This window comes from Amblyraja radiata, chromosome 24 (genome assembly GCF_010909765.2).
Source record: "Amblyraja radiata isolate CabotCenter1 chromosome 24, sAmbRad1.1.pri, whole genome shotgun sequence".
NCBI classification, from domain to species: Eukaryota; Metazoa; Chordata; class Chondrichthyes; order Rajiformes; family Rajidae; genus Amblyraja; species Amblyraja radiata.
The window spans coordinates 17272164-17288074 of record NC_045979.1 but is presented as its reverse complement, the minus strand read 5'-3'; the positions used below and the strand labels follow the sequence as shown (position 1 = coordinate 17288074).

The window sequence follows — 15911 nt, the reverse complement described above, 5'->3', positions numbered from 1 at the left end:
AGAAAAGTCAGGGTGGGCAGTCGGACATCAAAAACCAAGGCTGTGTCCTAAGCCCCCTGCTGTTTAGTCTGCTTACACATGATTGTACTGCTAGACTCAATAACAACTATATCAACAACTTCGCTGATGATACAACAGTGGTGGGTCTCATTAGCGACAATAATGAGTCGGCGTACAGGATGGAGGTGGAGCTGCTCACAGGATGGTGCAAATCCCATAACCTCACTCTCAATGTGGGAAAAACTAAGGAGATGGTGGTCGACTTCAGGAGGGCGGGGAAACAACACCATACACCACTGTATATTGATGGAACTGCTGTGGAGAGGGTCAGCAGTGTGAAGTTCCTAGGACTCCACCTGTCGGATGACCTGACCTCTATGACCAACACCACAGCAGTCAGTGGTCAAAAGAGCCTAACAGCGACTCCACCCTCTCCGGAGACTGCGGAAAGCAGGTCTCCCCACTGCCCATCTAAGAACCTTTTATAGGGGCACAATTGAGAGCATAATAACCTACGGCATCACGTCCTGGTTCGGGAGCTGCAAGGCTTACGAACAATATCAACTAAACAGGATAGTGAAGACCGCCAGCAGGATTATCGGTGCCCCATTCCCTTTCCTGCTGGAGATATACAAGAAGGGGAGCATCAGCAGAGCTATCTCCATCATCCAGGACCCCTACCACCCATCACATCACATCTTTTCCATTCTGCCATCTGGGAAGAGGTACAGGAGCATCAGTTGCAAAACCAGCAGGATGCTCCTCAGCTTCTTCCCACAGGCAATAAGACTGATTAACGGACCTTGTCCCCTCCCAAAATATCGCTCATCCACACATCCAACCGCGCCAATACTTTGACAGTTAGGCACCTGTCAAAGTAAAGCCACTGTCGATCAGAATGACTGTTTTTATTATATTGTTAATTTTTAGGCCTACTTTCTTTTAAAAATGGTAATTTTAATTTGTTTTTAAAGCTCTATGTATTATCCTTTTTTGTTCTTATTTTTACACTGAATGGAAACCGATTGAGCAACGTTTTTTCGTTTCCTCTGTGTATGCGAGTACTCAGTGAAATTATATTAAAGAAATACTGAATAGAGGCTAAAAAACGGTGTATTTTAAAACTGAGGTTCATAGGCAAGGAACTGCAGATGCTGGTTTAAACCGAAGATAGGCACAAAAAGTTGGAGTAATTCAGCAAGCCAGACAGCATCTCCGGAGAAAAGGAATGGTTGACGTTTCTGTTCGACATCCTTCTAAGAGTATTAAAGGTTGCAGGGAGAAGGTAGGAAAATTGGGTTGAGATGGAAAAATAGATCAGCAATGCTTGAATGGCAGAGTAGACTTGATTGGTTGAATGGCTGAAATCTGCTTCTAAGTCTTACGGTCTTATGTTTTTTTGTGTCGGTCCTGTGTGGGAATTGGCTGTATTTTTCTACTTAACTATGAAGCCTTTGTATTGCCCAGTAAAAAAGGAGAGGAACATTGTAAATACAATTTCCTTTTTATTCCATGGATTTAATATGCTGGAGATGCTTTGACCCATTCCCAAAGATGGTGAACTGAACATTACTTATTGTTCCTTTTTACTTGCTGTAGACCAAAAACCTGGATTGGTTTCCACGCATGCGCGCCATGTCCCTGGTCTGTAATGAAGGGGAAGGAGAACAGAACGAAATTCGAAATTTACAGGACAAGCTATACTTTACAATGAAGTTGGTAACAGTCCTCACAAATCAACTTACAGATCTAAAGGAACAGGTAAGAACTTAAAACAAAAGCACTTCTTGCAACGTAACAAAGTTACAAAGCAATGGAGAGATACGACAAGGGAACTTACCATTTAACCCACTGTCCGCATTAAGCATCAACCATCAATCAATACATTAATCCCATTTTTTAATTCTCCCCACATCCCATTAACAATCCCAGATTCTACCTCTTATCTACATATTAGGGACAATTTACAGTGGCCCACCACTCTACATGACTTTGGGAGGAAACTACAATACTGGAGAAAACCCAGCTGGGTCATCAGATGAAATGTTTTACTCCACACAGCTAGCACCGCAAATCAGGGTTGAACAATCAGGATTTAACCTGGGTTTCTGGCACTGCGAGGCAGCAACTCTGCTAGCTAATGTGACCAAATGCTGAATCTTCCATCGTATCTTCTGTGGAGGCAAGCGGATGGTCAATGTTTTGGGTGAAGACCCACCATTAGGAACTGAAGCAGGTTCTCCATCAAACAGGACAACCATCCCTTGGCCTCCACTCCTGTCTGACCCGCTGCGTTCCTTCAGCTGTATGTTTTTTGCTCCAGATTCCAACATCCACAATCTCTTACAGCCACAAAATGCTGAAATAACTCAGCTGGTCAGGCAGCATCTCCAGAAAAAAATATGGATAGGTGACCATTGGATCGGGACCCTTCTTTAGACAGTTTTAAAATAAGAGTGGGTGGGATTGGAGTAGCTGACGGCAGTAGAAGTGTCAAGACGGTTCACGTCTCACCGGCAGTGAGAAAGAAAAAGGTCCAAGAGGAGGAATGTTGGCGATTTATGTAGTCATTTCTGGGCGGTAAGGACTCCTTTCCACTGAAGAGGGCCAGAGGCGGTGAGCCATGTCACAGCGATGTCACACCGAGCCCGGAAATTGGTGAGGTGGGGGTGGAAGGGTACAAAGCTACCCCTGTTGAGGGCAATTCATTCTGTATCAGAAAGATTTTAAAGAAGAGGGGTTCTTATTACCAGACTGAAGGATCCCGACCTGAAACATCACCTATCCATTTTCGCCATAGATACTACCTGACCGGCTGAGTTACTCCAGCACTTTGTGTTTATCTTTAGTATAAACCAGCGTCTGTCATTCCTTTTTATTACATTTTGTCTGTATTCTGTTGCCACTATGCCTTGGATTTGTTTTTCCTTTACAGAAGAAACTTGTCATTTGCTACTATTGAACTATGATTTTTTAAGCACCTAGTTTTGAACTAATTGAATTCAAATGTCATTATCCTTTTTTTAGATGACAGAACAAAGGAAGCGAAGACAGAGAATGGGATTTGTGGATATACAAGGCAATCCAACTAATGCCAACCATCAGGTGGCCAAAGCATGAAAATTCCATGGCGTTATGATTGGTGTCCACAATATCACTGTCTAAGAATATTGTGTATTATTAACATCTTGCTCTGCAACAAAAGAATAACTAAATGGTAAATTATAACCAAATGAAATACATTATAATATTCTGTAGGGCCACAGCAGAGATGCTAACATTAAGGAAACTACATTTTGAAAACTACATGTGAATTTAATACTTTGTAAATTAAAAATGAGTTTAGTTCTTGGGGAAGGGAATTGGTTTGATCAGGTTTTGGTGATTATGTCAGGTGCAATATTTTATGTGACTTATTACTATTTTCTTACTGTGGGTTTTATATATTTTGAAAGCTTGTGATGTACAAAGTTATTAATATCTGTTTTACATTTTGGTAAAATTGGAAAACTTGAAGAGATCTGATTTGCCTCCCTCGGCAGAGATACAATACCACTTTGAATCTTCCACTACTGTACTAACTTCCTTTCTCGGCTGCTGAGGCATGTTTTGAATCAAAATCATTAAACTGCAGTTTCTAAACCTGCAAATTTAATACTGGACTAGGGGACTGAACAGTGTTGCCTCATAATTGAATCAAAACCTCGGGAATGAGCTGTGTCTATGTGCACTCCCCGTAGCCAAGTCTAAATGTGCATATGCAATGCCATTGCTAATATTTAAGCATTGTCTCAGTATGGAATCTACAAAAATTATCACTGTCCACTTTAAAGATGTATTCCAATAAAACTTAATTTTAAACTATTTATTGGATGGCAAAGTATTTTGTTATAATTTTATGCTATGACAAACTGTGAGGCAACAAAGCACATCATTACATTTATGTAAAATGATTCCAAGTTGCTCCATAAGTGCCGAAGTATCCAGCCATCTGGACGAAGATTTATCGATGATTAATGGGACCAAAGTGTATAGGTATTTCTAATTTTATGATATTTTAATATGCCCCATTGATGAATGAAAAACCTCCTCATCATTGAGCGGTGAATGCAATGGGATAATACAGTAGATTCTACAATGCACATGTTTAAAGGCAGTGGCATACTACGGAACAGTATTTCAAATGTACCCTCGACATGCCCTCTATGCTTGAAATCCACTTCATTTGTTATCACAACTCTTGGCTAAAACAGGTTATATTGGTTCTGAGGATTATAGTCAAGCATAATGACATTGAGTTACTCTTTTTAATGATTTCCAACAAGGTAAAATGGTGTCGCAATTCAAAATCTTCTGTAAATGGAATCAAAGAAAGCAAAGGTCAATAACCATTTAGTCTAGTTCTGTTGATATTTTATTAAAATGTTTGTTTTCTTTTTGATAGGGCCTTTAGTTTCTTCTTTCAATAAGAATTGCTCTGCAGATTGGAACATTCTTGATTATGAAAAGCTATTGCATGTGTGCAATTAGAGAATTATTTTAAAAAAAAGTGAATATTAGTCTAATCTCCTTGCAGGGTAAAGAACACGAGGCACTTCAGTCTGAGGGTTCCCAACTCAAAACAATTCTGACCATTCCTTGCACAGATGCTGCAAGACCCACTGAGTTCTTCCAGCACTTTGTGTTATGCTCAAGAATATAGCTTTTTGCAATTTAAATGTTGAAACAAGGAACTGCAGATGCTGGTTTACACAAAAGGACACAAAGTACTGGAGTAACTCAGTGGGTCAGGCAGCATCTCTGGAGAACATGGATAGGTTTCAGATCAGGACACTTTTTCAGACTTTTTAGTGGGGGAGTGAGCTGTGAGAGATGAGAGGCAGGACAGAGCGTGGTAGGTCATAGGTGGACACAGGCGAAGGACATTTTTGATAGGCAAATGGCTGGATAAAAGGACAGAAATTATAGCCAAAAACATGAGAGAAGAATGAATGAGAAGCAAATTGTGAAGCAGATGAAAGGATGTAGGAGGGAGAAATAGGTGCGAGTTCAGGTGGGGCTCAAGGGAGGGGAGGGGTGGTGAGAGGGGAGGGATGTTGAGGTATTGTTGGTTATCTAAAATTGGAAAATTCAATGTTCATACCGTTAGGTTGTAAGCTAGCCAAGTGGGTCAGGTGGCATTTGCTGTTTCTCGTGTCTCCATCAGGCAATTCTTATTCAAAATCCAAATATATATTTAAACTGCAATAATAATGATTTTTATAGCACCAAAAGTAGGTGGCCTGTACTTGAAAGTAGCTTACTTGATAATTACATTTTTGTCAAATGAAAATTGTTTATGTGCAAATATTACATCAGAAGTAACCTGTTGTGTTCAAACAGAAGAAAATGTTCTGTTCACCAAATCTGTAAGTATATGCAAGTATTTTTGACTGCATTGTTCAGATTATTTCAGTATCATTCAATAGTCAATCTGCTAAAGGACTGAACTGGATACTGGAGTAAAATACGAAGTTCTAGAATAACTCAGCGGTCAGGCAGCATCTGTGGAGGGAATGGACAGGTCGTGTTTTGGATCGGGAACCTTCTTCAGACTGCAGCATCACTTTGGGGCATCAACTGCTAGGTTTTGCCCCATCCTTCACCATTGCCACTTCATACTGGCTATCTCCCCTCTGCTCTCCCAGTCCAAATGAACGGTATAAATCCAAAACATTGTCTGCCCATTTCCCTCCAAAGATGCTACCAGCACCTTGTTTTTTTGCTCAAGGTTCATTAGTTACTCCAGTATCCAGGAGACAGTTTTCATGTAATTCTTCTGTTAAGATGGATCTGTCTAAACAAAGTCTATGTTAACGTGAATGGAGAGATGGCCCGCACTAATTAAAATTATCAGGGGGTGGGCATTAAAACATAATTTCTAAATAATTACTTTTGATATCATGTTTGTGCTTGAGTCTCATGAACTATTGTACAATAAGTTTATTTAAACGAAAAGCAAACTTGTTAAAATGGAATTTCCTTCTGATTCACAGTGCTCTTCAGAATTTTAAAGATACAATGATCTGGAAGGAAGAGGCTTAGGCATTGTAGTTAAAAGTATGATTCTGCTCAGCAGTTATATGCCATTATCAAAGGCAGTGTCGATGTGCTATGGTTGAAATACTTGAGAGATGTAATTTTTTTAATATCCCTCTGCTCTTTCAAATCTTTCACAGCCACAAAGGATACATTCAAATGTCAAAGACTCAATTAGGGATACATTGGGATTCCTAACAGGAAGTCTATGGCACATACAGGTTTACCAGGAGAAAGTATGTTGCAAGGTATGGTGGTATAAAGGAGATAGCCTGTAGTTTAAGTCCAGGATTGCTAGTTTTCTTCATCTGCATGTTTCACAAAATAAATTATAATGATAACATTTCTAATTGATTATATCGTTTGGTTTTGCATTTATTTAAATGTATGCAAACCAGAAGGTGAAGTAGAGCAGGTGTGATAGGTGGGGATGAGATATAGAAATTGTCTCGTCCATCTAAGATGGTAAACAGCTTGTATTAAAAGAAGTGTATCATCCAAGTAACTATTTAACAATCCTGTAATCCTGTGAATGTTAGACATGTCGAGGCTCAGTAAAGGATGCCACAGATATTGGATGGCGGAAGGAAATTATCAATATACCAGGCTGGAATTTAAAAGGAAAATGCCAGTGATACTGCAGTTTTTCATATTAGGTGCACTCAGGAGTCCCTCAAGTGGACGGTGATTTTCTGCTTATTCTTCACTGCCGATTCCCAATTTCTCGAATGTTGCGTTCCTTGTCGAACAACTCGTTGTAATCGCCAGGCAATTCCTCATGGAAACTGCATTCTGAATCTGTGCCAAGTTAGAGCTGCAGAGAAACTGTAGGTTTGTTTACTTGAAAGGAGGGAAATATCTGCAAAGATTTCATCTTGTGAATATTTTTTCTGTAAATGCCCTTAATGGTTTAAAATGATTTTCATTTGTTGTGTTTTTACTTTAAAAATGTTTAATTTTCTGTGTATTTGTAATTTTGCTGATTTAAAAATATTTCTCAATGTCTGCAATATTTAGAAGCATTCATGTTGCTTGACAGATCTGACATTCGGTTAAGCCTTAGCTAAAGGTTGTGCCAAGTTTCAAACTTTTTACTGCTGTTTTGTGACAGGAACTATTCTGGCCTGCCCACATTTTAGCGTTATTCCATGCAACTTCCTTCTATCAAGCTAGGTTTTGCCATTTTGGCCGCGGACATGTGCAGGCAGCAAGTCAACATTGCCTGATCTGGAAAAACTTGGGTGTGTTTTCTGCAAGCCAGCAGTGAGTTTAGAATATTTACTGCTGCAAACAATCTGTGGCCCATTGGCACAAAGTTAAACGGGTGGCACACAGTATTGAATGCTGGATGTTACGGTTTCCAAGCAATCTATCACTGAAATACCCAGGGAAGTGCTCAGACACATGGCAAGATGGAAAATCAGGCAGCTGCCATTTTCCTATTTCATCATCACTTTTCCTCTGCAGATTTCTGCACGAAATATGGGATGTTTTGCACATTTATTTAAATGTCAATCAGTGCATTATTGCATGTTTATTATAATATGTACCACAAGATTTCTGGTAACCAACATTGCTATGGACTCTGAGGAAGTTAACATTTGTTTAAAATCTCTATACTGACTGTGTTGAAAGCAAACCTACGGTAAAATGACAGTACATTCCTTGAGAAAGTGTGATTGACTCACCCCCAGATTTTAAATGACTAGAAACTCATACTGCTTAATATATTTTATTCTAAAAACAATTCACCATTGTTTTAAAATTATATATATATAGAATTACAATTCTGTAGTTCCTGCAGAAATGCTCCCAAAGCAAGTTTTAAACAAAATTTAATCCAAAACATGTCAGTGTTCAATTGCACCCACTTTGATTAATTTATTTTGTTCAACATGAGCATCACCAGAAATTATTCTAAAGCAGGTTGGGGTGAGCCATCTTCTTTAACGGCGCATTCTCATATTTGTATATAAAATTAATTAGTGTCTTCGATCATCTGTTAAAGGAATCTGACCCAGTAATTAAGAAGGATCAGTTATATGCAATTCATAGCATCTTCTGACCTCGGATATAGTGACTACATATGTTTATCCCTTTACTTGACAATTTACGAGTTAACATTTTGCAAGATGATGTCAAAAAAACAGTTGGAACTGATGCTAAACATCTTTTTTTTTTTTTTTTAATTATTTTTATTAGAAGTACGGTAAGTTACAATAATACACAACACATATGTCTTAATACATTTTTTGTACCGCTTCATTTTTTGAGCTTTAAGAAAAAGATAGAAGTAAAGGAAGTAAGGAAAGTGCGCAAGTCGTGAAGGTGCAAGAGAGTGTTGAGAAAAGAAAGCCACTTAGAAAAAAAGTTAGAGAAGGAAGTAAAGAAAGAAAGTAGACCCTTGAAAAGAAGGAAAAAGAAAGGAGAAACAATCGCTCTACTATTATAACATTAAACTCCGCAGAAAGGGGACTACCAACCAAGTCTGTTTTTGTTGTTTTACCCCCCGTGATGCTAAACATCTTAAAGAGAAAATGGCTCACATTGCAAGAGAAAGAGAAGCAGTTGATTGTTCAGGTCAACAATCCTTGATCAGTTCTAGCCCCTGATGACAACTGCATGTTGAGGCAATTCACCTATAGTATTGCCATCAAGGCTAGTCAGACGTTTATCTTATTTAAGATTGTCAATGCTCAGGGCTAGGTCTGATAGACGATATAAATGTTACCGATCACTTAAGTCTGAGAGCAAGTGTCTTGTTGCAAAAAGGCAGAGACTGTTTCAGAACTGTTGTCCATAGAAGTTGTTTTAAAATCGTTAGCAAAACTTCATTCAAAAGGGTGCCTTGCCTTTATAGCCATCATTACAGCAGCTTATAGATCGAGGTGATCAGCCTTTAACAACCAGAAACATCGTCCTTTGCACTTCTTTAACTTGTTTAGGTGCCTTTTAGTTCCTTTAAAATTGCACCCATTAAAATTATCTATGCTCATTTTATGTAATAATTTCCTTGGGTTGTGGTACTCTGAGTATCACAACTTTCTTATTAAACTTAAAAGAAAATTTGGATTTATTTATATTTTGAAATATGGACTTTCACATTTGAACACATGTACTGGCATATTTCAAAATATCAAAATTAAATTTTTGAATTTTATAGATTTCCATCAATAATTGTATAATTCAAAAAGTCATGTCTAGAATCAGACATTTATTATTATATTTTATCAACTATTATAAATGCCAATTACAGTTTCAATCCTATGCAAAGGTTAGACATATTCCTTGGTGACATTTTCTGATTTCCCTGCAAACTTTTCTCTGAGCTTTTTCCACATACCTTTCTTCATTTCTTCCATTTGTTTCATATTATCTATCAACAAATAATAAAACAATGATAAACAACAATTGACACATGGGAATATCATAACTTTGGAAACATTAAAATCACTTGCAGCAGCTTAAATATCAAACTAACCGACAGCAGCTAATTCAAAGATTGGAGTTGAATTAAAATTTTGGTTCAATATCAACTGAGGTATCGGAATATTCAACGTGCTACTTCTCAAATGTATTAATTTGATGTAAAATATGTAATGGAACAATCAGTTAAATATCAACTTTAATGTTGCAAAATGTCTTGCGGTGCTTTACCAGACAATGTTTGACATTGCTATATGAAGAAATGTTAAAGTTGATTACTTTAGACATGATCAAAGATCTCTTGGAGGATGTTAGAGGTGCAGATACTCAAGAAATAAATCTTAGTTTGAGCCTCAGCAGCAGAAGGTACAGGTCAGAGTAATACGAGGCAAAGTAGGGATATGAATACGTATTTTTACAATGTTAAACATGAATTGGGATTCGATGGTGGTAAACAAGAATGAGTAAGTGTGTTAAGAGCCAAACAAAAATTGAAATCATAGAATATCCCTTCAATGCAGGACGATAAATAGCCAATGCTCAGTGAATGTGTCAGTGATACTACTGAGAAACAGGACACAATGAGAATCAGATCCTAGTTTCTGCTTTCTAAAAAAAATGAGTACGAGACGATATAAAATAATTTTACATTTGTAAAATGAAAAACAAAGTACATCTGGGAAAAAAAATTACGTCCAGCAAGTTAACATGTGTGATTAAAATTTTCCAAATCAGTCTGGATGGCACGCACAGTAGTGAAACTTTTAGAGGGCAGCCTCACAGATCCATCAACATGGCGTTTAATCGTGACCTTCAGCGCTGCCTCTGCAGTCTGCATGTCACCTATGACAGTGTTCTCCAATTTCTTGCCACATTCTAAAGATATGCGGCTTGCTAGGTTAACGGGCTTCTGTAACTTGTCAGTGGTGTGTAATGACGTGAAGATTCTTGGGGGGGAAGGAGATGGTAGGATTATTGGGAAATATCAGTTAAATGGGTTTAATTGCATGCTTGATGGTAGCCCAGACGCTGTGTGCTGAAGGCCCTGCTTCCATGCTGTGTAATACTATAACTTCGTAACTTTTTTTGCTTTTATCCCTTTCCATTTTTAAATCATTTACCAGAAGGTAAATAACTCAATAACTATCTGATGATAAAGTCTGGAATTATTACCTGTTGCAAGAACCATTCGACATTCTTCCACTGTCACACCAGTAAAACATGTGTTTCTGAGACGGGGGTACTGAAATGAAATAAGTTTTTTCACTTAAATATTGTTTGTTTTTGCCTACTCCAAAAATTAAGATTTCTGATATTCTGGCATTATAAATGCAATTAAAACATTTAAACTCTGAAAATATAGGAATTCAATTTTTAATGGGTTGAAACTATGCAGAAAAAGGGGTTCAACAGAACTGGGATTAGAGGCTGTGATCAAATTTCTTGTTAATCTCAATATTCTATTTCCATTCCACTTGCAATTTGAATATTTCCTGTACGACCGCATTCTGGACTTAATTAGGGCACAGATAAACAGACGTCAGCTACACGGATGTCAACATAGGTGCAGGAATAGGCCATCGGCCCTTTGAGCCAGCACCACCATTCAATATGATTATGGCTGATCATCTTAAATCAGTAACCTGTTCCTGCTTTTTCCCCATATCCCTTGATTCCTTTAGCCCCAAGAGCTAAATCTAACTCTTTCTTGAAAACATCCAGTGTATTGGCCTCCACTGCCTTCTGTGGCAGAGAATTCCACAGATTCACAACTCTCTGGGTGAAAACGTTTTTCCTCATCTCAAGTTCTAAATGGCCTACCCCTTATTCTTAAACTGTGACCCCTGGTTCTGGACTCCCACAACATCGGGAACATTTTCCCTGCATCTAGCCCGTCCAATCCTTTAAAAAAATTATATTTCAAAAAGATGCCCTCTCATCCTAAATTCCAATGAATACAAGCCCAGTCGACCCATTCTTTCATCATATGTCAGTCCAGCCATCCCGGGAATTAACCTGGTGAACCTACACCTCACTCCCTCAATAGCAATAATGTCCCTCCTCAAATTACGAGACCAAAATTGCACACAATACTCCAGGTGCGGTCTCACCAGGGCCCTGTACAACTACAGTAGGATCTCCTTGTGCCTAAACTCAAATCCTCTCGCAATGAAGGCCAACATGCCATTAGCTTTCACTGTCTTTTATATGTGTAAGCTTACTTTCATCGTTTTGCTCAGTTTGTCCCTGGTGAATCTTCCCTCTGGCAAATTTCTGTACAGACACTGGAGCATGCTTATACGGCATGCTTGGGATTTGGTGGTGTTAGACTTGTGGAACTTCCAGACTATTGGACATCTTATCCTATTAATACCCCAATTTTAAATCAAAGTTTTTTGTAAGATGTTACACAATATTGTAATAAATTTCCCAGTGAATCTGGTAAGATTAGAGAAAAATGCAGCATCTGGGGCCCCGGTCAGCAGTAGAGCACAATGTACGGGAAAGTAGCATGGCAAACAGGGTCCTGGTGAGCAGGAAGGAAGGTAGGCCATGCCACTTTAAACAATTCAGCAAAAGGAATAACTATTCCCCATAAATTTTATACTCAAAATAAAAAAACTGATCTACATTCTAACCATATCTGAACCCAATCAATGTCAATATTTCATCAAGTACAAAAAGATTACTTTGGCTATTTTGTTTTTTTTTTACTTTTTCTGTCCAGCTATTCATGTTATTGTTTCTGTGGTGATATCAATTCTAGTCAGTCTTCATTGGACCAGATTATACCCAACTAATTTCCTGTAATCTAGCAATAAGTTTGGGGTGTGAAGGTGAGGACTTAAATGGTCAACTGACAGTACCTTGTTTTTGTAATAAGCAGAGTTGATTCTGGCTAAACTGTCATACATCTGGTCACACTTCTCTGGATCTGCAATCTGAACAAAATAAGAACAGAAATTAAGCAAGCACAATAATATATAGAAATCAAGTGAAGTGCGCATACTATAGAAATTATAAAACTTTTTTTTACATGAAGTGTGGGTTTTCTGGACACCACTTAAATTAACGGCAGAGTATATTTTAAATGTCAGGTTTCTCATTCAACACAACCCATGTGACAAATAGTCTGCCTGTTTAGCTGAAAAGTCTATACCACAATATCTTGTATAAATTCCCATTCAGCATCATCTATGTGCTTGCTGATTTAAGATTGGTTGCTAATTTTGATTTTTTTTGTGTTTATTTTCAACGTACTTTAGGGTGAATCCAAATGGGAACCAATTTGTTTTAGTCTCCTTCCCAGTTCTCACAGTGGTCTCCAGACCTGAAACATTGACTGCTTCTCTTTCTGTCCCAAGATATTTTAAAGCAAGTGAAATGCAGGAAATGATTCAACAGTGCTGAATAATCACAGTGCAGGAAGTACACAAGCAGTTGTATAACATCAGCTACATCTGCAGTGCCTCAAGTATTTCATAACCAATTCATAACTCTTATGGGGACACAAGGAACTACAGGTGCTGGAATTTGGAGCAATAGACAAGGTCTGCATGTATTTAGTGGGTCAGGCAGCATCTGTGGAGGGAATGAGGCTGAAGGTCCCTACCCAAAGCGGCATCCGTCCATTCCCTCTACATGTTGCCTGAACCTCCGAGTTCCTCCAGTATCTATTGTTTTGCTCTTAACTATTCGAAGCAGGCAAATGCAACAATCAAGATGGGAATAATCATCTGAGCTCAAAAATTTTTAATTAGATCAAGTGCACAGCTTCTGAAGAAACTGTTCAGCTGGAAGCCCGAAATTTGAAGTGACAAGCAGGGTTAAATGGGTCAAACAGGGTAAAATTGGGTTTAATGCAATTCATGATGCCTTCAAAATTAGGCAGCACTTTTGGTCTGAGGTTGCACCAAGTCAGTTTGGGACTTTGTCATGGACAACTCAGGAAGCTTGATATAGCTTTCTCCCTTACCCTCAAATATTTGACTTTGGTAAGTAGGCTGCAGACAACAGGAATAGGAATAGCACGGGAATAACAGCACAGGAATAGACCCATCGGCCCACACCATCCAACAGCTGCAGGCTATTTTTGTACGACTGCTTTTCGGCTGAAACCAGTCAGGCTTGGACCACCCTCCTCTTTCCCCAAGCCCCTTCTCTCCTCACCTGCACCCTCCTCTCAGCCCCCTCCCTCACCACTCCTTCCCAGTTCCCTTAGTTTACCCACCCCCTCCAGTTTCTTCAACACCTTCCATTCCCAACAGCCCTCACCCCCCACCAGCCCCCATTCCCTTAACTTCCCCACCAGCTCCCCCCTCCCCGTTGCCAGGGTTACCTGCCCCCCCTCCCCCCGTTGCCAAGCTCACCCCCCTCCCCATTGCCAGGGTTACCTGCCCTCCCCCGTTGCCATGCTCATCCCTCTCTCCGTTGCCAGGGTTACCTACCGCCCCACCGTTGCCAGGGTTACCTGCCCCCCTCCACCGACCGTTGCCAGGGTTACATGCCCCCCCACCGTTGCCAGGGTTACCTGCCCCCCTCCACCGACCGTTGCCAGGGTTACATGCCCCCCTCCTCCGTTGCCAGGGTTACCTGCCTGCCCCCCCCTCCGTTGCCAGGGTTACCTGCCCCCCTCCACCGACCGTTGCCAGGGTTACTTGCCCCCCCTCCGTTGCCAGGGTTACCTGCGTGCTCTCCCCCTCGCGGAAGGCCAACGCCACGCGCTGCCGCAGGAAGGCGCCCAGGTCGCGGCCGCCTTTGCTCTGGTCGAGCGGCCATTCCTCGCACAGGCGGAGGAACCGCCGGTACCGCGTCACCGCCATCTCGCTAGTGGCAGTGGGTGAGAAGACGCTCCGTGCGACCGCCCGGCCCCTCCAGCCGCTGCTCGCCCACAACGAGGGAGGGATGGACCGCCGGATGCCCGCTCCCACTGCCTGGCCAGGCCCGGCGCATGCGCCCCAGGACGCACCGCCCGAGCTGTCAATCATCGGGTGGTTGCAGCCAAAGTGCAGCTCCATGCAAACTGCATGCTCGTCCCTCTTTTGTTTTACAATTTATGGCAAGTAGATGTTAATTTAACAGTGCTGTTAATGAATGAGTGGCTGCAGAGCTGAGCATGTAACTCCCTGCAAACTGCATGCTCGTTCCTTCTCTTGCAATCTTTCTATTTATTAAGTATTGGTTAATCTGACAGTGTTGTCAGTCAACGAGTGGCTGCACAGCCGAGCATGCAACTGTTTGCAAACTGCACACTTATCCCTCTCTTGTTTTGCAATTATTCCATTTATGGCAAGTATACGTTAATTTAACAGTGCTGTTAATGAGTGAGTGGCTGCAGAGCCGAGCATGACATTCCTTGCAAACTGCATACTGGTCCCCTCTATTGCAATCATTCATTCATCATCGTTGAAAACATTAGCGACGCAGTGGTACTGGTTTCCGACGGGCACGGTGACGGACGCACCACACATCTCTGTCCTCCATGCAGCTGGCAAGCTCCTATTTTGTCTCTACACATGCGTCTTCCATCAACGTCTTCGACATCGTCTTGATTGTCCGTCCCGGGTCACGTCTCCCATGGGTGGGTTCCCACAACATAACCTTGTTTGCTGGTATTTCTGGGTGGCGGTGGCAGTGACCAGCGAGCCTCGTCCTCGACCTGAGCTTTTCGGTCAGAGGTGGATTCTCCCTGTAGAGCAGGGCGTTGGTGTTGTGGTCCTCCCAACTGACATTTTGAACTTTTCTGAGCATTCGGATGTAGGTACTATCGAGAGACTTGGACAGTGCTCGAGTGAGAGTCCATGCCTCACACCCTACAATAATATAGTCTCTACAGTTGCATGGAAGAATCTCAGTTTGAGACCCTCAGACATACGAGACATCCAGATTTTCCCTATGTTATTGAGGGCTTTCCATGCAAGCGCTTTCTGGACCTTGATGTCATTCTCGGAGCTCTGCATCCTCGCTCCCAGGTACTTGAAGTCCTCCACTTTCTTGAGAGATGCAACGCCACTGGTCTTGAGAGGCTCATGATCACCCACATTGTACGCATATACACCGTCTTATTGGCATTGAGGTGGAGGCCCACTTCCCCACACTCCGTCTCGACCTCGTCAAGCAGCTCCTGTGCATCCCTAATCTGGTCTGACAGCAGGAAGATGTCATCAGCGTAGTCGAGGTCTGACAAGTTGACTGGCCCGATTCTTCTCGAATGCCTTGGGGTGATTGAGCGCCTGCCTCATGGCATATTCAAGGACAATGATGAAGAGAAAGGGTGCCAGCATGTCTCCCTGTAAGACCCCTGCGAGGATCTCAAACATTTTGCTCTCGCCATCCGGGGTGACAACCTTGGCCGTGGTGCCCAAGTATACATCCTCAATTGCTCTAAGGAGACGAGGAGGGATACC

The 15911-nt window shown here is 41.0% G+C and overlaps 2 protein-coding genes across 8 annotated transcripts in view; one reads left to right on the top strand and one right to left on the bottom strand.

Moving 5' to 3' along the window:
- itpr3 (inositol 1,4,5-trisphosphate receptor type 3) overlaps positions 1 to 3662 on the top strand; it is a 196339-nt gene extending 192677 nt beyond the window's left edge. The window contains exons 57-58 of the mRNA XM_033042496.1: positions 1600 to 1761; positions 3028 to 3662. Of these exons, the coding sequence (XP_032898387.1) occupies positions 1600 to 1761; positions 3028 to 3120 (255 nt within the window). The 3' untranslated portion in view covers positions 3121 to 3662. The remainder of the gene's footprint in view (positions 1 to 1599; positions 1762 to 3027) is intronic.
- On the bottom strand, positions 1486 to 14485 carry LOC116986799 (ubiquinol-cytochrome-c reductase complex assembly factor 2). 7 transcript variants are annotated; one of them, XM_033042503.1, is made up of 6 exons: positions 14190 to 14483; positions 12372 to 12446; positions 10678 to 10747; positions 9422 to 9454; positions 5315 to 5365; positions 1486 to 1646 (listed from the first exon to the last, which is right to left on the bottom strand). In XM_033042503.1, exons 1-5 carry the CDS (start codon positions 14325 to 14327, stop codon positions 5355 to 5357), a joined length of 327 nt encoding a protein of 108 aa, XP_032898394.1. In that variant the 5' UTR covers positions 14328 to 14483; the 3' UTR covers positions 1486 to 1646; positions 5315 to 5354. The 7 variants fall into 7 exon arrangements, with proteins under 7 accessions (XP_032898394.1, XP_032898388.1, XP_032898391.1 ...); XM_033042497.1 differs by lacking the exon at positions 5315 to 5365 and having other exon boundaries at positions 14190 to 14485; XM_033042500.1 differs by lacking the exon at positions 5315 to 5365 and having other exon boundaries at positions 9326 to 9454; positions 14190 to 14481.
- Positions 14486 to 15911: the final 1426 nt, after the last annotated feature.

What these genes read in the sequence shown, in the direction of transcription:
- LOC116986799 (XM_033042497.1), bottom strand. Translation starts at nt 14,327, where the DNA reads ATGGCGGTGACGCGGTACCGGCGGTTCCTCCGCCTGTGCGAGGAATGG. An exon ending in CTGCTTATTACAAAAACAAG is followed by an intron (nt 10,748 to 12,371) that starts GTACTGTCAGTT and finishes ATTTCATTTCAG; the next exon opens with TACCCCCGTCTCAGAAACAC. An exon ending in TCGAATGGTTCTTGCAACAG is followed by an intron (nt 9,455 to 10,677) that starts GTAATAATTCCA and finishes ATTTGTTGATAG; the next exon opens with ATAATATGAAACAAATGGAA.